This window comes from Schistocerca piceifrons, chromosome 2 (assembly GCF_021461385.2).
Source record: "Schistocerca piceifrons isolate TAMUIC-IGC-003096 chromosome 2, iqSchPice1.1, whole genome shotgun sequence".
Taxonomy (NCBI): domain Eukaryota; kingdom Metazoa; phylum Arthropoda; class Insecta; order Orthoptera; family Acrididae; genus Schistocerca; species Schistocerca piceifrons.
In genome coordinates, this window is record NC_060139.1 from 30,241,562 (window position 1) to 30,264,404 (window position 22,843).

The 22,843-nt window shown below is 42.8% G+C and overlaps 1 protein-coding gene across 1 annotated transcript in view; it reads right to left on the bottom strand.

Annotated features, from left to right (window-relative positions):
- Positions 1–878: 878 nt before the first annotated feature.
- LOC124773151 (leukocyte elastase inhibitor-like) overlaps positions 879–22,843 on the bottom strand; it is a 74,931-nt gene continuing 52,966 nt past the window's right edge. The window contains exon 4 of the mRNA XM_047249377.1: positions 879–1,424. Coding sequence (XP_047105333.1) covers positions 1,205–1,424 — 220 coding nt within the window. The 3' untranslated portion in view covers positions 879–1,204. The remainder of the gene's footprint in view (positions 1,425–22,843) is intronic.

A 22,843-nucleotide genomic window follows, 5' to 3' on the forward strand; every position in this document is an offset into this window, starting at 1 on the left:
CCTTTCAGGTTCATCTTCAGATGATTTCGGGAGGATCCGGGAAGTTACATCATTACTGGTAGTAGCATAATGCTGGGTGCTGGTTCTATGGCAGAAAGATGGGTCACACTTTAATGTATCGCCATGACTATAGCTTATCTGTCGATATGGATGTAAATTTAGTTTTTACTTACTGCGACAGAATAGGCGGCTTTTTTCGTATCTGTCTACCTCCATTTTGATGTCCAGAACACTTTCACACGAACTATATTAGTTCACACTTTAACAGTGACACTTTACCAGCATCCAGCATGCGCTTTACAACTGTTGCTTATAAGAAAGATCTTGACAGAGAGATATGGCATAAGCCTACTTTGTACAGAGATGTAATTTGTTCTTCTTTTCATGTGTTAAAGTCGATATAAGGACAAGTTTTTTATCAGAATGGGGATAACATGAGAGCACTAGATAAAATAATAATAAATTACTACAAGAACAAATTTCAGGTGATCTGATATGTTATTTCTTCTTGTATGTTACAAGCAGGTCTTTTTTTTTAATAGCAATTATCATGTTTGGCACTAACATGAATCCCAAGGAATCAATAATACAGAGTTATTGAATCTGCAATGAGGTGCAGCTGTCTGTATGACTAGGACCTGTATATGTAATATGTAATGACTCCTAGTAATATGGTAATATGTAACATGTATATGTAACCGGTTCATGTAATAAAGCATTATTATTGAAAAAAGTGACTGGTTGCAGTTGTGTATAACTTATTTACAGTGTTAATGTTATTCTGAAAAAAAAATCCGATCTTCAATTCGAGTTCCTGTAGAAAACAAATATCCTATTATACAAGACTACATGGAGTAAAAAATGTTAAATATGTGATATTTCATAAATAAAATATTTAATAAAGCAACATGATGGCAGTTTGAAAATTTGTTTCTTCTGCATTAAATATTATGTGTTTTAAATGAACTTAGGTTTGGAAACACGTACAGTTAGAGTCGGTAACAGAAAATGATAAAAACAGCTGTAAGTTTGTTTGGCATCCTTCTACTATTGTTCTCGTGTTTTCACTCCAGCCCACTACGACAGTGAGAGAAGTCCACATTCGACGACCGCCTCGCCGCACACGTTACGGTGCGGCCAGGCCCGCTCAAGCCGCTCGCCAGCTGCAGCCCGCTCCTACTATGGCGGCGCTGGCGCGTTCCGCCTAAGGGCGGACGACGGTGCCCCAGAAGAGGAGCGCCCTGGAGGGCAGGTGCTGGATGGCGAACAGGAAGGGCCGGTCGGCGCGGACCGTGGGGTGGGTGGTGCGCGTCACCCAGGCCACCGTCGCCGCCACCGCCTCGGTGCCAGTCTCCGTCACCTCCACGCGCACCCGGTGCACCACCTCAGACACCGACAGACGGCTCCGGTCCACCGCCGGCAGCCTGCAAGACAGCAGGCGACACAGCCCGTAAGCGACGAGCTCTACCAAACTGAAGACATTGGTGAAAGGACCAGGTATGTCCAGTTTTAGTAAAAAAAAAAAAAAAAAAAAAACGGGAACACTGTTACACTGAAGTGCTAGGGTGGATAGCAATGTGCGGCTGTTTCTAAGCATTCTGCGTGGTGTCTGTTTGTTCTATATCGTGTCTCCCTACTACTTTTGCGCAACGACCTTCTGAGCGTGTTTTTTAGGGAATTGACTAGTTTGAAGCTGGGACCTGTTGCTGGTAAGGAGACGCCAGACCACACATGACATGTAGAATTCAGAAGAGTTCAGTGAGACTAGCGATGATATAACCAAATACTTAATGATTTCAGCGTCAGCTCCACTGCACTCCCTGTAAGAGAATCTTAATACTAACTAAATTTAGTGGAAGGGGTTCAAGGCTTTCCTATTTTTAGTTAGCTGGTAAAATAACGTCGAAAATGCAGTTAAGTTTACCATTGGAAATTTTATTCTACTCACAAAACATTGTTTATAAATTGCACTATTGATAAAAGAAATGTTTTAATACAGGATGGTAAAAACCAACTGCGTTCAACAAAAATGTGAACGAATATTCCCTGAGTGGGTTTCCAAGTTCTACAATGGATCGAAGGATGACCTATGCCATATCACATCTATAATCTAGGTTTAAATTAAGTTTCACAAGAGAGAAAACTATCAAAATGGTCTACAGTGACCCTCAATTATCTTTAATTACTTATCTAACTTGTCGTAAATTACAGTGGCTGATGTAGCTTCTCAATAACTATATAACAGAAAAATCATCGCGTTTCAGATTTTTACTTCAAGTGGCAAATGTGAACACCATGAGCTTTAATTGACGATCGACACTAGTATTATGTAAAAAGGGGGTGTAACAGATGAGACTTCTGCAGTTCTGAGTGAAGCTTTATGCGCTCAAAAATGCGGCATCGCGTGCGTTCATTACCTTGTCGGTGTTCGTCAGGGGGCGGCGTCCGGCGCAGCTCCGCTCACCTCGCCATCTCGGAGGCAACTCTCTCCTAACTTCTCCTTACTACAATTTACCGAAGTTGGTTTAAAAAAACTATCTGGCTGTGTTTTCATCTGACCAATCGGGGTCTCAATGTTAACCTTAAGCTCCACCTACAAAAATTCTGTCTATCCAATGAGAAATGTTATACTTTTCGTGGAGGGGCAATGTTTTTAAAGTTTGCAACGTAACAGAGACGCGAAAAAGTCTCAAGCTAAAACTTGCAGCTGGTGTGACCCTTTTAGCGTTATCGTAAGATCTATACTGTTCTTCTAGAGGGCTCTATCTTTTAACATGGGCTGGAGGGTGGTCCTAACGTAACAGAGACGCGAAAAAGTCTCACGCTAAAACTTGCGGGTGGTGTGGTCGTAGCGGTTAGCTGTCGACGTGGGTGTCCGTCCCTTATCGTAGGGCCTTCTCGCTTAACACGGTTCTGCTCTCGGCTTCTGTTCTCGTTTCTCCCCTCAGAACTGCGTCTGTCTCACGGTGGGAAGGTATGACATGCATTTAGGCATTCTTGTGTTAGTCTGTGGTATTCCATTTGCTCACTCGTTACTCGTATTACTTTGGTTTATTTACTGTCTCGATTTATTCGGAGCTATGTCACATACTACTGGATTTGCTTATCATGCCAGGGTTTTCATGGAAGGTGTTGGATTTGCCTGACACGTTACATGTTTGCTGATGATGCTCTGGTGTACGGGAAGGTGTCGTCGTTGAGTGACTGTAGGAGGATACAAGGTGAGTTGGACAGGATTTGTGATTGGTGTACAGAATGGCAGCTAACTCCAAATATAGATAAATGTAAATTGATGCAGATGAATAGGAAAAAGAATGGTTCAAATGGCTCTGAGCACTATGGGACTTAACATCTGAGGTCATCAGTCCCCTAGAACTTAGAACTACTTAAACCTAACTAACCTAAGGACATCACACACATCCATGTCCGAGGCAGGATTCGAACCTGCGACCATAGCAGTCGCGCGGTTCCGGACTGAAGCGCCTAGAACCGCTCGGCCACACCGGCCGGCGGAAAAAGAATCCCGTAATGTTTCAATACTCGATTAGTAGTGTAGCGCTTGACGCAGTCACGTTGATTAAATATTTGTGTGAAACATTGCAGAGCGATATGAAGTGGGACAAGCATATAATGGCAGTTGTGGGGAAGAATTTTGGGAAGATGTGGTTCATCTGTAAAGGAGACCGCTTATAAAACATTAATACGACCAATTCTTGAGTACTGCTCGAGCGTTTGGGATCCCTATCAGGTCAGATTGAGGGAGGACATAGAAGCAATTCGGAGGTGGGCTGCTAGATTTGTTACTGGTAGGTTTGATCATCACGCGAGTGTTACGGAAATGCTTCAGGAACTCGGGTGGCAGTCTCTAGAGGAAAGGAGGCGTTGTTTTCGTGAATCGCTACTGAGGAAATTTAGAGAACCAGTATTTGAGGCTGGCTGCAGAACAGTTTTGCTGCCGCCAACTTACATTTGGCGGAAATACCACAAAGATAAGAGAGATTAGGGTTCGTACAGAGGCATATAGGGAGTCATTTTTCCCTCGTTCTGTTTGGGAGTGGAACAGGGAGAGAGGATGCTAGTTGTGGTACGAGGTACCCTCCGCCACGCACCGTATGGTGGATTGCGGAGTATGTATGTAGATGTAGATGTAGATGCTAAAGAAACTGGTATAGGCATGTGTATTCAAATACAGGTCGACTACGGCGCTACGGTCGGCAACGCCTGTATAGGACAGCAAGTGTCTGAGGCATTTGTTAGATCGGCTGGTGCTGCTACAACGGCAGGTTATCAAGATTTGAGTTTGGACGTGGTGCTATAGTCGGCGCACAAGCGATGAGACACAGCATCTCCGAGGTAGCGATGAAGTGGGGAATTTTCCCCTACGATCATTTCAAGAGTGTATCGTGAATAGGAAATGAGACACTTAAAGCAGTAAAGGAGTTTTTCTATTTGGGGAGAAAAATAGATGATGATGGTCGAAGTAGAGAGGATATAAAATGTAGACTGGCAATGACAAAGAAAGCGTTTCTCAAGAAGAGAAATTTGTTAACATCGGGTATAGATTTAAGTGTCAGGTAGTCGTTTCTGAAAATAATTGTATGGAGTGTAGCCACGTATGGAAGTGAAACATGGGCGATAAATAGTTTGGACAAGAAGAGAAGAGAAGCTTTCGAAATGTGGTGATACAGAAGAATGCTGAAGATTAGATGGGTAGATCACATAACTAATGAGGAGGTACTGAATACAATTGGGGAGGAGTTTGTGGCACAACTTGACAAGAAGAAGGGACCGGTTGGTAGGACATGTTCTGAGGCATCAAGAGATCACAATTTAGCATTGGAGGGCAGTGTGGAGGGTAAAAATCGTAGAGGAAGACCAAGAGATGAAAGCACTAAGCAGATTCAGAAGGAAGTAGGTTGCAGTAAGTACTGGGAGATGAAGAAGCTTGCACAGGATAGAGTAGCATGGAGAGCTGCATCAAACCAGTCTCAGAACTGAAGAGCACAACAACAACAATAACATCGTGAATATCAGGAATCCGGTAAAATATCAAATCTCCGACATCGCTCTGGCCCGAAAAAGATCCTGCAAGAACGGGACCAACGACGACTGAAGAGAATCATCCAGCGTGACAGAAGTGCAATCCTTCCGCAAATTGCTACAGATTTCCATGCTGGACCATCAACAAGTGTCAGCGTGCGAACCACTCAACGAAACATCACCGATACGATGTTTCGGAGCCGAAGGCCCACTCGTGTACCCTTCGTGACTGCACGACACAAAGCTTTACGCCTTGCCTGGAACTGTTGTTGAGTGGAATCATGTTGCCTCGTCCTACGAGTCTCAATTCAAACTGTATAGAGAAGATGGACGTGTACAGGTATGGAGACAACGTCATGAACCCATGGGCACTGCATGTCAGTAGGGGACTATTCATGTTGCTGGAGGCTGAATTAATGGTATGGGGCGTGTGCAGCTGGAGTGTTTGGAACTCCTGATACGTCTAGATACGACTCTGACAGTTGACACGTACGTAAGCATCCTGTCAGATCACCTGCATCCATTCAAGTCCATTGTGAATTCGGACGGACTATGCCAATTCGACCAGGATAACGCGGCATCCCACACGTCCACAATTTCTACAGAGTGAATCGACCAAAACTCTTCTGACCTTAAACACTTCCGCTGGCCATCAAACTCCCCACACTTGAGCTTTATTGAGCGTATCTGCCTTGCAACGTGCTGTCTAGAAGAGATCTCCAACCCCTCGTACTCTTACGGATTAGTGAATAGCCCTACTGGATAACTCGTGTCCATTCCCTCCAACACTACTTCAGACATTAGTCGAGTCCATGCCAGTTCGTGTTGCGGCACTTCTGCGTAATCATGGCGGCCCCGCGATATTAGGCAGGTGTACCAGTTTCTTTGGCTCTGCAGTGTCCTTCATACGGCCCATGGCGGATTATAAAAATGTTTCATAACTTGCAAGGCCCAATCTTCACTTATATTTTATTCCGACCATTTCGGTCACAAAAAGTGTTCACCGTCCTGTACGAAACACAACAGAAAAGTCATGTCGAAATGCAGACCTACAGGGTCACAAGAATATTTTGAACGTAACAAGAGGAAAATTGAAACTTCCTGGCAGCTTAAAACTGTGTGCTGGACCAAGACTCGAACTCGGGACCTTTTCTTTTCGCGGGTAAATGCTCTACCAACTGAGCTACCCAAGCACAACTCACGACTCGTCCTCACAGCTTTACTTCTGCCGGTACCTCGTCCTATGCTAATCAGTGGTAGTCATTATGGCACTTCGGCCGCCCCAAATTATTATAAACGTGAGAAACATTCAGGAGTACCGTAGCGTCACGTCTTCACCTGCACTGCATCGAACAAGGCAAACAGAAGGCAATTCATTCTTTAGTATTGCGTAGGAGATAGCAGTGAGATGTGTTTTGATTCAATATACCAACTGTAAAAATTAATGAAGGTCCACATTTCAATTTTAAGCACATATTTCGTTTGTCTTAAATTTTATTTCAAAGTTACTTGTTTCGGATAAGTAAGTTTCGTAGCCTCAAGCAATGACGTTATTGTGCGTTAATATAAGAAAAGGAGCCTCACAAGTTCGATGCGTTGCATTGTTTCGGTTTTTGCTTGACTTGTGTTGGCATAAATTCATTCACTCCAAGTTCAACATTAAAGTAAATGATTACTACAGATCAGTACTATATTCAGTTCTATTAACAAATTTCTTAAAGCAGTACTTGAATACAAAGTGAAGTAAAGTTTGTACGTTTCATCTTCGTACAACAAACACTAATAACACTAATGAAATACTACATTCAATAACTGTACTCAATAAACAAGCTAGTTTTTCCAGTATTCATAACTTGAGGACGTGGCGACCATTATCAGAAAATAGTAAATATTTTTTCAGAATTATTGGTTACAAGGTGAATCATTATTGATTCTGATCTAATGTTGTATGCTGTCACTGCGCTGTAGTGGGAATCATCTGTCAGAGCGATAGTTGAACGTAAAAAGTGAAGTTCATAACTTTGTTTCGCAACGACCTTCTAGTCTATCCACTGAACGATTCGGAAGAAGTAAGCTTGCCCAGTTGATTTTCAGAGAGTTATAAATGCGGTTAATTGTATTAGGAATGTTCAGGCTACGAAAAAGCGGTGTTCGAAGTGATTACGTTGTTCATTTAGTTGCGAGTCGAAGTTGTTGTTGTTGTTGTGGTCTTCAGTCCTGAGACTGGTTTGATGCAGCTCTCCATGCTACTCTATCCTGTGCAAGCTTCTTCATCTCCCAGTACCTACTGCAACCTACATCCTTCTGAATCTGCTTACTGTATTCATCTCTTGGTCTCCCTCTACGATTTTTACCCTCCACACTGCCCTCCAATACTAAATTGGTGATCCCTCGATGCCTCAGAACATGTCCTACCAACCGATCCCTTCTGCTAGTCAAGTTGTGCCACAAACTCCTCTTCTCCTCAATCCTATTCAGTACCTCCTCATTAGTTACGTGATCTACCCACCTTCTCTTCAGCATTCTTCTGTAGCACCACATTTCGAAAGCTTCTATTCTCTTCTTGTCCAAACTAGTTATCGTCCATGTTTCACTTCCATACATGGCTACACTCCATACAAATACTTTCAGAAACGACTTCCTCACACTTAAATCTATACTCGATGTTAACAAATTTCTCTTCTTCAGAAACGCTTTCCTTGCCATTGCCAGTCTACATTTTATATCCTCTCTACTTCGACCATCATCAGTTATTTTACTCCCTAAATAGCAAAACTCCTTTACTACTTTAAGTGTCTCATTTCCTAATGTAATTCCCTCAGCATCACCCGATTTAATTAGACTACATTCCATTATCCTTGTTTTGCTTTTGTTGATGTTCATCTTATATCCTCCTTTCAAGACACTGTTCATTCCGTTCAACTGCTCTTCCAAGTCCTTTGCTCTCTCTGACAGAATTACAATGTCATCGGCGAACCTCAAAGTTTTTATTTCTTCTCCGTGGATTTTAATGCGTACTCCGTATTTTTCTTTTGTTTCCTTTGCTGCTTGCTCAATATACAGATTGAACAACATCGGGGAGAGGCTACAACCCTGTCTCACTCCTTTCCCAACCACTGCTTCCCTTTCATGCCCCTCGACTAAGAGTCGAGTCGAAGTTAGAATTTATGAAAGATAGCCGTAGTGGTGGCTACGTGACGCTGTTTTGCAGGCGGTACCAGAAAACTCGTGGCATAAGACGTTCATAGAACACTACACCTTACGAATTGGAAAGAAGGTGATAGGATCGATACGCTACCACTACATAGTTTGGCAATTGCTCGATAGTGTGGTGCTACAGTGAGACCTGTCCGTGGGACCAATTCGGGGAATGGATTTGGGACGTCGGGTATTTGGGGCAACAACCAGACATGTCCAGGGCTTGCACTACTACTGCACCAAACAGGCAACTAGATTCGGGTATGTGGAATACGTCCAAGACGTTCACTGTTGTTGACGTTAGACTTCTCGTCCTACCGAAGAAACCGATGCACACACCCAGAAATACCTTGAAAACAACCTTTCACGATACTAATAAATAATTTAAACTACGCAAATAATAATAGGAACATGTATGTTTGCATTAAACCGGGAAAATGGAAACGACGGAGAGGCTTGTTCCCGCCGTAGCCCTCAGTGGTTCACAACCCCACAACAGGCCACAGCAATCCACTCACCCCACCGCCGCCGCCCTACACCGAACAGATGTTAACTCCCATAGTGCTCAGAGCCATTTGAACCATTTGAAACACAGAGAGATGTAAACGGGCACAATACAGCGCTGCGATCGGGAACGACTATATAAGACAACAAGTGTCTGACGCAATTGTTAGATCGGTTACTGCTGCTACAACGGCAGCTTATCAAGATTTAAGTGAGTCTGAACGTGCTGTTATGGTCGGCGCACGAGCGATGGAACACAGCATCTCCGAGGTAGCGATGAAGTGGGGATTTTCCCGCACGACCATTTCACGAGTGTACCTTGAATACCAGGAATGCTGTAAAATGTCAAATCTCCGACATCGCTGCTCCCAGAAAAAGATCCAGCAAGAATGGGACAAAGGACGACTGAACAGAATCATTGAACGTGACAGAAGTGCAACCCTTCCACAAATTGCTGCAGATTTGAGTACTGGGCCATCAACAAGTGTCAGTTTGCGAACCCTTCAACGAAACATCATCGATATGAGCTTTTAGAGCCGAAGGCTCATCCGTGTAGACTTGATGACAGCAGGACTCTTAAGCTCTACGGCTCGCCTGCGCCCTTCAACACCGACATTGGACTGGACTGGATACAAGTTGCCTGGTCGGACAAGTCTCGTTCCAAACTGTTTCGAGTGAATGGACATTTACGGATATGGAGACAACCTCATGAATCCATGGACCCTGCATGTGAGCAGGGGACTGTTCAAGCTGGTGGAGGCTTTGTAATGGTTTTGGACTTGTGCAATTGGAGTGATATGCGACCCCTGATACGTCTAGATACGAATGTGACAGATGACACGTACGTAAGCATCCCGTCTGATCACCTGCATCCATTCATGTCCACTGTGCACTCCGACGGACTTGGGTAATTCCAGCAGGACAATGCGACGCCTAAGACGTCCAGAATACCTACAGAGTAACTCAAGAATCACTATTAGGTGTTTAAACACTTCCGCTGATCACAAACCTCCCCAAACATGAACATTATTTAGCAAACCTGAGATGCCCTGCAACGTGCGTTCAGAAGAGATCTCCACCCCCCTCGCAGTCTTACGGATTTATGGACAGTCCTGCAGGATTCATGGTGTCAATTCCTTCCAGCACTACTTCAGACATTAGTCGAGTCCATGCCATGTCGTGTTACGACAGTTCTGCGTGCTCGCAAGGGCAGCTGTTCCAGTTTCTTTCGTTCTTCAGTGTAACGTCTATATCTACAGTTAGCAAGCCACATTACGATATATGGCGGAGAGGAGTCTGTGTCTCGCTCTCACTTCCACCTTTCCCTGTTCCACTCGCGAACTGCATGCGGGAAGAACAGTTGCCGGTGGCCTCCGTGTGAGCTTTAATCTTTCTGATTTTACCTTAGTGGTCTTTTCGCAAGACATATGTAGGACTGAGTGTTCTAGAAACGTATGCTCTCGGAACTTTAATAGCAAATCACGGCGCGATGCATTTCTCTCCATTGAAAACGACAAGCTTTGTTTCGTTTGCTAGAAACTCTTCAGTCCAACCATACGACTCGTCTGATACTCTCTACACTTCTGTTACAGTGCCTCTCTGCCGCTAGAGTTACCTGAGTATCTCCATGACGCTTTCGCGCTTACTGAATGAAGCTGTAAAGAAACGTGCTGCCCTTTCTTGAATGGCCTCTATTTCCTCTACTACCAATCTTATCTGGTTCAGATCTGTGACTGCCGAGCGATTTTCAGGTATTGATCGAACGAGGTTCTGTAAGTTTCCTTCTTTATGGGTGTGCTTCATTTCCTGAGGATTCTTCCAGTGAATCTCTCTGGAATATGCCTTACCTGGTATTAGTTTCATCTGATCTTTAGACCTAAAATCGCTCCGTAAGCATGCACGTACGTGTTTTATGGAACTAACTACTTCCAGTGATTTTTTTGCAATTGTGGAATCACAATAACATGTCTTCTTCATTTCACTACATTTTTCTAGCGTTGTGACTTCTCTCTATACAACAGCATCATTCGCGAAAAGCGTCATGGAACTTCCGACGTTATCCAGTAGGTCACTGATATATATTGTTAAAATGGAATGGTCCTATAACACTCCGTTGGAGGTACTCCTGAAGTTACTTTTACGTCTGAAAATTTCTCTCCATTGAAAACGACGAGCTGTGTTTCGTTTGCTAGAAACTCTTCAGTCCAACCATACGACTCGACTGATACTCTCTACACTTCTGTTTTGTTTACCAGACGGTACTAATGAAACATTACTGGAATTACTGTTCTGCTAACTTATATTCGCTATCAATGAGTGCATTTCTACATCCTCTTCGTTGCTATACATTGTACTCACACAAACCAACTGTAGAAGTTTGACTGAATGACCAGTATGCATTTCTCTTGTTTTTGGTCAAATGTTTGGTGAAAACGTGGCTCCCTAGAAATTACACAACGTATTTTTGTCTGAAATAAATGAAGTCTCACAAAGTTCATCTCTTCAAGACCTAGTTATTTTACGCATAAAAAGTTGTATTGGTGCGATTCATAACTGTCAATAAAAAATCTAAAACAAAATACTTTGAAAAATGAATTGTACAGTGTTTCGGTTTTGTAAAATTATTTGTCTAAATGTAAGAAATGAAATACACTCCTGGAAATGGAAAAAAGAACACATTGACACCGGTGTGTCAGACCCACCATACTTGCTCCGGACACTGCGAGAGGGCTGTACAAGCAATGATCACACGCACGGCACAGCGGACACACCAGGAACCGCGGTGTTGGCCGTCGAATGGCGCTAGCTGCGCAGCATTTGTGCACCGCCGCCGTCAGTGTCAGCCAGTTTGCCGTGGCATACGGAGCTCCATCGCAGTCTTTAACACTGGTAGCATGCCGCGACAGCGTGGACGTGAACCGTATGTGCAGTTGACGGACTTTGAGCGAGGGCGTATAGTGGGCATGCGGGAGGCCAGGTGGACGTACCGCCGAATTGCTCAACACGTGGGGCGTGAGGTCTCCACAGTACATCGATGTTGTCGCCAGTGGTCGGCGGAAGGTGCACGTGCCCGTCGACCTGGGACCGGACCGCAGCGACGCACGGATGCACGCCAAGACCGTAGGATCCTACGCAGTGCCGTAGGGGACCGCACCGCCACTTCCCAGCAAATTAGGGACACTGTTGCTCCTGGGGTATCGGCGAGGACCATTCGCAACCGTCTCCATGAAGCTGGGCTACGGTCCCGCACACCGTTAGGCCGTCTTCCGCTCACGCCCCAACATCGTGCAGCCCGCCTCCAGTAGTGTCGCGACAGGCGTGAATGGCGGGACGAATGGAGACGTGTCGTCTTCAGCGATGAGAGTCGCTTCTGCCTTGGTGCCAATTATGGTCGTATGCGTGTTTGGCGCCGTGCAGGTGAGCGCCACAATCAGGACTGCATACGACCGAGGCACACAGGGCCAACACCCGGCATCATGGTGTGGGGAGCGATCTCCTACACTGGCCGTACACCACTGGTGATCGTCGAGGGGACACTGAATAGTGCACGGTACATCCAAACCGTCATCGAACCCATCGTTCTACCATTCATAGACCGGCAAGGGAACTTGCTGTTCCAACAGGACAATGCACGTCCGCATGTATCCCGTGCCACCCAACGTGCTCTAGAAGGTGTAAGTCAACTACCCTGGCCAGCAAGATCTCCGGATCTGTCCCCCATTGAGCATGTTTGGGACTGGATGACGCGTCGTCTCACGCGGTCTGCGCGTCCAGCACGAACGCTGGTCCAACTGAGGCGCCAGGTGGAAATGGCATGGCAAGCCGTTCCACAGGACTACATCCAGCATCTCTACGATCGTCTCCATGGGAGAATAGCAGGCTGCATTGCTGCGAAAGGTGGATATACACTGTACTAGTGCCGACATTGTGCATGCTCTGTTGCCTGTGTCTATGTGTCTGTGGTTCTGCCAGTGTGATCATGTGATGTATCTGACCCCAGGAATGTGTCAATAAAGTTTCCCCTTCCTGGGACAATGAATTCACGGTGTTCTTATTTCAATTTCCAGGAGTGTAGATTAGAGAAACATTTGACGCGCCTATAAATAGAAAAAAAGATAGCAGATAAGATGACGGTTGAGATTTTAAACTTTAATTTTTAACTTAGAATCCTGGAATTGTAGGAGAATACCAGAGGATATTTGTCTGGTGGGTTATATACACCGCGCAGTCTCATTTGCTGTTCATTATTTCGAGCATCACTGAAAGGCTACTCAAATGTTTCTGCAATCTGTTTTATTTCTTACATTTACATAAATCATTTCACTAAACATGTGACCTTTCCTTCAATTTTTCTCATTTATTTGTTGTCAACTCCAGTTGTTTTTTCAGGGTATCTGCAATACATACTAGGGCAGGAGAGTCAAAGTCAGTTTTGCGCTGCATTGTCAGTAGCGTCATGTTTACATGAATCGTGCACTGTGGCACCTTTTTCAAACCGTCTTGAGGAGAGAAAGTAGATATGAGTATGTATGTGTTCGACTCCCATACTCCCACATGCTTTTTTAAAAACCCTACTTTCACTCACTCAGTTGTTCTGTAGTTTACAAGATTCAGCAAATGTTATAGGAACAGGCTCAGTGGATGACTCAAATGTTTTGATGTGAGTGCTTCTCTGTGCGAAATCCAATAAGTCCACACTAAATTTTGAGCTTTGTTTCAATAAGGGCCTGCAGTCTTCATAACAGTCAGACATTGAACAACCACCATCAATACTTTATCCATTCCAAATTATTTTCAAACTTTGAGATGTTCAGTATCTCTAGCAAGTCTTGAACCATCGTACTTACAATGTTACTTTTACACAAGAGAATGTCCTCCAAAGTGTAAGTATAAGTATACACCCTTATTTTTTACTGTGGTATCATCGAACTGCAACCAAAATATATTTCCTTTTAATTTTTTATTAATTGTGTATTTAGATGCTCAGCTATGTACTGAATCATGGGTTGATGTTTTACGCAAAGGCAGGACGTGAATGCAATTTGCCACTCCGCTCGCTGATAATAACATTCACCAAATCTACAGCAGCCGGTGAAATTGATTGTCTTGGGAGGATGTGCGAATTTTTATAGTTCGAAAATATACATATAACACATAATGATGTTAGGAAAAAAAATTATTATTGACAAATGCCTACAGAAGATAAATGTTTGTTGTTTTGACTCACTTAACGTCCTGCTAAAGAAATCGCGAGCATTAACAATGAAGTTTAAATTACTGTCTTTAAGTGGTGTGTTAACATAGAAGTATACACTCTGCTGCTAAAACTTTGAGATACCAGGTCCAATGTGGTGTCTCTTCAAAAATGTTCAAATGTGTGTGAAATCTTATGAGACTTAACTACTAAGGTCATCAGTCCCTAAGCTTACACATTACTTAACCTAAATTATCCTAAGGACAAAGACACACACCCATGCCCGCCGGGACCAGCCGCACAGTCCATGACTGCAGCGCCTGAGACCGCTCGGCTAATCCCGCGCGGCCGGTGTCTCTTCACCATCATCATTTGTTGATGTAAAGCAAACCTCGTTTAGAAAATTTTTATTTCTTCTAGCCTCTGTCACTAGCCTGAGGTACATTTTCCTCTTTGCACTTCTGTCTAACACATAAAAGTTCAATGAAAACTTGTTAAATTTTACAGTGAGTGAAACAACAACATTTATGAATTAACATAGTCACCACAATATGACACTGCGGAGAAACGAGAATGCAGGCTAGATAAGGAACACCTGCTCTCGCTTCTGCGGTGTATCCTTTAGTGTCTGCCAACGACAAGCCTTTCCCTCTGCCAGAACCTGATAATGCAAGCTGTTGCGACAGGGACATTATCATTACAACCACCATCCAAGTAGCAAATTAGCGGCACAAACGATTACAGAAAGAAAGAACAGTTTATCACCGACGTGCTTTATATGATAACACTGTGCTTGATTTATACAACGATTACCAGCACACAGCAATGGAAGTGTGACTGCTTGCTGGCTAATACATTGTTAAATTCTTCAACTGGGGAAGAAGCAATACCTGTTCATTTTGCTGGTGACATACTTTTGCGTTTACTGGAAATATTTAATAGAATATTTAATAGAACAAGGTACAAAGTAAACCTGAAAATTCATTAAAATAAGACTAAAAAATTAATGGCCAAAACTCACAAAGAAAATAATACAAATGAACACCCTAGCAGTAGTATCAGCTGATGAGTTCTTATACAGGTGACTACTGTGAATGTATGGAGAGGAAGAAAAAATTGAGTTGAAATGGCCTAGTGCACTTCTAAATAAGCTAAATAGAGTTACCAAAACTAAACTTTCGGTGATTATTAAACGGTAATTTTACACACAGTGTGTTATCATTTTTTATTGCGGCAGTAAGACATAGCCATTCTGTGTAAAAGTGTCTTGTACTCGTAGAATGAAGGTATCGCAGTATGAAATTGATAAGTAACGGTTGGGAATTACGGGGAAAAACAGAAAAAAGAATAAATAGGTCAGACAATAGATTGAAGTGATGACATAATTATGACCGTAACGCAACTGGAGATGTACTGGACAAGTAGACAGGCAAATGGATAGCAGATAGATCAAGTATGTTCATGGAAGAGACAGTTTAATGGAAGGTTGATAGATGACTAGAAAACAGGTAGCAGCAACATTCATCTGAAGACCATAATGGCGGAAAAAATGTGGGGGCGATCTTTATCCACTAGTGGATGTTCAGTGGCTTTTGATGATGATAATGATGATGATGATGATGATGAAATATTGCAGTGTACTATCGAGATAACAATTGGACGGAATAGGTGTGGCAAAATATCTCAGTGACCACAAGCACTGGAACTAAAATACGTCATCTGCTTTAGGTAGCTATGGAAGACTTCGTTGATTTTAATCGGATGTTAATTTAAACGGCAACCAGCCGCAAGTGCGGTTTTAAATATTTTATTTAAATTAGACCGTTACCGGTTTCTGATTAATTATAAAATCATCTTCAGCTGGCTTCTGCAGATATCCATCTTTTCCTGCCGGGGCCTCATTTCGCACTCGTTACTGGTGTGGCGCAGTGGTGTGTATTTCTTTGTTGCGAATGATTCTGTATTTGTGCTACGCATTTTAAAATTAAACCTCTTTGCTCATGCTTTATAAGAGTGCTGGTAATTTCCTTGGAAAGTGCTTTAACACACTCTCAGCTTGTCCAAACATTGTCCATATTCACGTGATAGTGAAATTGGGCAAAATTTTGTAAAAGGTGAGTGTGTGTACCAGCGCAGCTTCCACAGAATGTAACAGCGTTCATATACGGGGTGTTCAAAAAGCATCTCCGCAGAGACGTATGATTTTTAGCCGCACTGTAGTATGCCGCAGTGAATATACTGAAATAAAATTTAGTGAAATACAAGTTATTAATTTGTTGAATATTCATTTATACTTACAAATTATCACATTAAATGTTGAAAGTGTGTCCCCCCCCCCCCCCCTGTTGTTGAATACACAATTCAATTCGTATAACCATGATTCTAAACACAAGATGTAACATTTCTTCTGTAACAGAAACAGTGAATGTGGATATTGCAGTTTTCAGTTCATCGATGGATTTTGGCGGGTTTTATAGACAGTTGCTTTCGCTGCACCCCAGAAGAAAGTGTCTGGTGGTGTTCGGTCAGGCGATCATGGAGGCCAAAGCCCCTGTGAAATTATGCGATCACCAAAAACATCAGCAAGCAGTGACATTGAAACGCGAACTGTATGCGCGGTTGCACCATCTTGTTGAAAATAACCGTTCAGTATTTCACTTAACACAAGTTCTCCTATGAATGGGTACAGAATATTACTGCAGTATCGTTGTGCGTTTATTGTTTCGTTGAAAAATATGGGACCCAGAATCCGACGTCTAGAAGTTGCAATCCAAACTCCTATTTTCACAGAATGAAATGGTTCCTCATGAGTACACAATGGATTTGCAGTACTCCACATACGAGAATTTTGCGAGTTCGTGTACCCGGATAAATGAAACCACGCCTCATGAGTGAAAAGTTTCATGAAGAATGTCCCTTCCATTTTGTTGAACGAAATTTTTGAACCGTTGACAATAATGCAGTCTCTTGCCATGATCAGTATTTTTCAGTTCTTGCACGACTGTCACTTGTGTATGGGAAAAGCTCTAATTTTTTCCTTACAGCGGCGTGGGCCGATCCGACACTAACATCGATTTCCTGGGCGAGTTTTCTTACTGACTTGTTCGGACTCATGGACATTTTATCGGAAATATCGAGTAGTTTATCCTCAGACAAAACGCTAGGACGACCACTTCTCAGTGCATCTGTCACTGAACCCGTACTTCGAAATTCGTTAGTTAAATCTCGCACAGTATCCGATGTGGAGGTGTTGTCTCCGGGAAAACTGAATTAGATGTTTGACGAACTGAAACTGTGTATTTACCGTCAGCTTTGAACACTTGTTCGATTAAAAACAGACGCTCTTCAATGGTTAGCATGTTAACAGTGACAAAAACGAAACAAACGAACAACAGAACTGAACTTAAACGTTCATATCAACACGTAGCGGCACACACCAACGATACTACTGACGCTGGCTGAGATAAACGAAATGCTGGGAGAGTCCACTAGAAGGGAAGTAACCCAGGCAGGCGAACAATCATACGGCACGCGCGGCTAACAATCATATGGCACTGCGGAGAGACTTTTTGAACACCCCGTAGTTCACTTGCTAAAATATATTAATTTTAAAATGGATAACACAGATACAGGACGAATTTGCCGCAAGCAAATACACACCACTGCTCAACACCAGTAACGAGTACGAAACGAGGTCCCAGCTGGAAAGTAACGACCCTCGCAATAGCCATCTGCAGGTAGATTTGTAATAGCTCTTCAAAATGGTTGGTTCAAATGGCTCTGAGCACTATGGGACTTAACATCTGAGGTCATCAGTCCCCTAGACGTAGAACTACTTAAACCTAACTAACCTAAGAACATCACACACATCCATGCCCGAGGCAGGATTCGAACCTGCGACCGTAGCAGTCGCGCGGTTCCGGACTGTAATAGCTCTGAAAGAGGTAATCGGCTCATTTAAATAAACTATTAAAACCACAGTCGAGGCTGGTTGCTGTTTAAACTATAATCCTCATAATTATCCTATAGTCACGGTTCTCAGTATATCATGTGGTCAAACAAGTGCTGTGCCATTGTGAGAGATACATATGGGAGCGAATGTGCTGCGACTTAACCCAGTTCACTACTGCTAGCGCCTCGTCATTATAACGCACCTGTTCGTACCATACAAAGTATTGTGTCGTAATCTAAGAATGAAATTAAAAATTAAATGCCGGCCGCAGTGGCCGAGCGGTTCTAGGCGCTTCAGTCTGGAACCGTGCGACCGCTACGGTCGCAGTTTCGAATCCTGCCTCGGGCATGGATGTGTGTGATGTCCTTAGGTTAGTTAGGTTTAAGTAGTTCTAAGTCTAGGGGACTGATGGCCTCACATGTCAAAGCCCCTTAGTGCTCAGAATCATTTTTTTTTAAATTAAAATAACTTTTCCAAAGTCAATCAAATTTTTCTGGGTTTGTGATCGCATTGTCAACTAAAAAATTTTATAGTTGACAATGCGGTCCAAAACCCAGAAGAATTTTATTGGCTGTGACAACCGCCGCGGAAGCCTACGTTTACAACTTTTCCTAGCTTTGTCAGGTTATGCTTCTGTACATTAACGCTAAAATTGTTGAATCTCAGATTAATCAGATGAATACGTTTTGCTAAATATATCGTTTGAAGAAAAAAAGTGGAACTAAATAATGAAGCTATAACGCCAAAAATTGTTCAGAATGTGAAAATGTGTGTCACAGTCAAAAATTGCAAATCTCAACTTCATCGGTGCAATATTTCGGTCAAAATTGGCGTTTTTACGGAAATTTGAAGGCGCTGAATATTTGACTCAGAAAGACGAAAATTGGTGTATAGCGTCAGTTTGATATAAAAACACTATGTCACTCCATTGAGCTACCTCTAATTAGTTTTTATTTACTTACTAAAAACTAAATTTGGAAGTAAATAGTCGCTATTCATAATAGATTAAAATGATTTACAGAAAGTTCTAATTACAGCATTTAGGTGCTGCTAGTTATGCTACAGCGGTTGATAGCAGTTGTTCCGTTCGGCCGTCCGTTGCGCCCACATATAAATACGACCAGAGAGTCAGTTCGAAATGACACTTCGTAGCGAGGTATCATCGCGTAGTTTCGTAAATCGCGTAGAGTCGTAATTTGAAATATGGCGATTTGCCACACACTGGCATGCAGATAAATGTATGAAGTAGTTTCGTCTTCAGTGGATAAGTAATAACAATAGAGAACAGCTAGACCAACATACAAGAAAGTGGAATAGTGATATGGTGTTGTAGCTTTTGCACAGTTTAACCGGAAAGAGACATCAGGTCACCGTAGGGAAGCGTGCACAGTAAAGCGGTTGCAGTGTATTTCGTTGCGGAGTACCCACGTAACTTTTACGTGTGACGTAAGTATAAAACTTAGTATGGAAAAATTACACTAACGTCACGTTTTTAATTTCAGATAGTCGTCGATTAGTAGAAACCTTTCTTTCGTTCCAAATCCTGCTGTGAAAAAGGGAATTATGACTAAAAATAAAAATACTCTGATATTCAACTGTCTTCAGTGAACGAACGTAGAAATAAGTTTCGTGAAACATTAATTGCAACAGCCTTGAAACTTTGTATGGTATGCTCTTTAATAATGACACGTTGTGGCTGTTTCAGGGCTGTGTTCACAGTGCAGTAGTTCTTGCAAGAGGAATAAACTGAACAAGAGAATTACAGCGATGAATCAAAGAAAGTCACTGGTATTTGCAGCACCACGAAACTGGCGAGGAGGGTTTGCGACTCGAAAGAAATAACTTCCAGCGAAGCCTCTCGCTGCTGAGTGAAACATACGATCTCGCTGGCTGAGTTACTTCTCCAATAACCTCGCTGCGAAGCCCGCCAGTCCCGCACAATTTGTTGGGTGTTCTGTGAACAGTTTGGAAACGATAGGAGGAACGCCTCTGACGTGAGAACTGTACCTCAGACCGTGAGGGACGTCCGTTTCGTCCGCTGAAGTAGCGTTATCCGCTGAGAACGTGATTTTTGCTTGTGATATTTGGTCCGGGAAATATTTTTGGCCCACATAACAGTTGGCGATACTAGCAACAAGCATCATTGCTGTATGGTGTAGAGGTCACTAGTAAAGTTAAGGGGGCCAAACAGTGTCGTATCGCCATTGATCTGCTATGTCCAAGAGATTAAGCATAAAGCTCGACACGGTAATGTGTTTCATTGCAACACAGGGAACGCCGATGCAGATAGTTTTTCACTTGAAATGTAGTACATTTCTTTGAGAAATTCGTTAACAATTTCTGCGCTTTTCTTGTCAGAGCTGGTCAAAGTTCTGTGAAACTTAAGTTACACTGAGATCATATGTGTTAACTCTCTCAGTATACTGTGTTCGCTTTAAAAATTGAGCCTCCGGCTAATGGTTCACATCGTCGTTTGAACATGCGCAATGTATTCTAGCCTTGCTATTCATATGCAAATACTACGCCCCACCTACCCAACCCTTAATTACACTTCGATGCCGTACGATGTATCCACCTGATGTATCCACTAGTCCCGTATTTTCGTCAAGTTCAGCCATAAAACCATTTTTTCTCCATTTCGCTTCAATATCTCTTCATTAATTATCGATCAACACAGCTCATCTTTAGCATTATTTTGTCACACTCCATTCGAAAAGTCGATTTTCACTTGTAGTCTGTATTGTTTATTATCCATATTTAACTTCCATATAAGCTGCATTCCCAATAAATACTTGTCGAGAAGATTTCCTAACACAAAAATTTGTTTTAGATGCTAACTCATTTGTATTTTTCTCGAAACTTTTTGTATCAGTTGCCAATTCCCGTTTTATGTCGTCTCTGATTCGACCATCGTCAGTCATATTTCAGCCCAAGTAGCAAAACTCATCTCCCGCGTTCACTGTCTGGTACCCTAAACTATATCTTCAGCATCGCCTGACTTAATTAAACTAGTACTCGTGTTTTACGTTTTTGATATTTAGCTTATAATCTCTTTTCAAGACACCAGGCATTATTTTGATCCACGTAGTCCTTATTTGTTTCTGACACAATTACAATGTCACTAGCAAACATTAAAGTTATAATTTATTATCTCTGCTCTTTCATTCCTTTTCCTAATTTCTCCATAGTTTCCTGAACTGCTTGCTGACCGTAGAAAATGAATAACGTGGAGAATAGGCTACACTTCTGTGTCACTGCCTTCTCAATTACTGTCTCTCTGTCACATCTTCACTCCCCGCATGTTAATCGCTCTACCTTCAGAATTTCAAAGCGTATATCTCTCAGCACTGTTAAAAGGTTTCTTTTCTCAGTCGAGAAATGCTATAAACCTAACTTTGCATCTTTTTTCAGTGTGTCTTCCAGGTACGTCGTTGAGGCCACATTGCTCCACGTGTTCCTATGTTCAATAAGTAATGCATCACTTTTTTTCTGAAAGCAAGTAGGTTTTATGCAAGATTCCAATACGCCATACTACAAAACCCTATTTTTCATGACATCCTGCATTCAGTGTGACGGCCTTTCTCCACCTTATTGGGAGAGTTTGTATGCCCGCACGATACCACTCTACTGATCGAAGTCGTAGCCAAGGTCGTGGTTCGTCGATAACCTCCCCATCATTCACGTAGTGCTTCCCGCGAAGTGTATCATTCATCAGATGGAAGTCGGAAGGTGCGAGATCCGGACTGTAGGGTAGATGAGGAAGTACGGTCCAGTGAAGTTTTGTGAGGCCTTGTGTTGTCATGCACAAGGAAAAGTTCGTTTACATGTTTGTGGCGACGAATTCGCTGAAGTTGTAAGTAGGCTGTTTAGGTTTTTTTTATTGCTAACGCCATCTTTGTATAAAAATCACTGGCTGTGCTGTGTGCAGTCTGTGGCTAGTTTGCATTGTTGTCTGCCATTGTAGTGTTGGGCAGCGGCAGCTGGATGTGAACAGCGCGTAGCGTTGTGCAGTTGGAGGTGAGCCGCCAGCAGTGGTGGATGTGGGGAGAGAGATGGCGGAGTTTTGTAATTTGTCATGAACTGCTATATATATTATGACTATCAAGGTAAATACATTGTTTGTTCTCTATTAATATCTTTCATTTGCTAACTATCCCTATCAGTAGTTAGTGCCTTCCGTAGTTTGAATCTTTTATTTAGCTGGCAGTAGTGGCGCTCGCTGTACTGCAGTAGTTCGAGTAATGAAGATTTTTGTGAGGTAAGTGATTTCTGAAAGGTATAGTTTAATGTTACTCCTAGTGGGACGCGTACTGAGGCGACTCACCCCAAAACAAACCCGTTTGGAACGCACCTCCTTCACAGACGCCATTTGAAGATTACATATAGTGTCGCTGCCTAGCGGGAAGTCATGAAACTACATGGGCTGAGGTGGGAATATTACACGACATCCCGCAACAAATTCCGCATCTTTTCAACCGAAATTTGCCGAGAACAAAAAATGTACGAGGTGCATTCAAGTTCTAAGGCCTGGGATTTTTTTTCTCCAGACTGGAAAGAGATAGAAACATGCGCATTGTTTTAAAATGAGGCCGCATTCATTGTCAATACATCCCAGAGATGGCAGCACCGTATGGCAGATGGAATTTTACCGCCAGCGGCAATAATGAGAACTGTTTTAAATACTTAAAATGGCGACGTTTTCCTTACTTGAACAGCGTGCAATCATTCGTTTTCTGAATTTGCGTGGTGTGAAACCAATTGAAATTCATCGACAGTTGAAGGAGACATGTGGTGATGGAGTTATGGATGTGTCGAAAGTGCGTTCGTGGGTGCAACAGTTTAATGAAGGCAGAACATTGTGTGACAACAAACCGAAACAACCTTGGGCTTGCACAAGCCGGCCTGACGACATGATCGAGAAAGTGGAGAGAATTGTTTTGGGGGATCGCCGAATG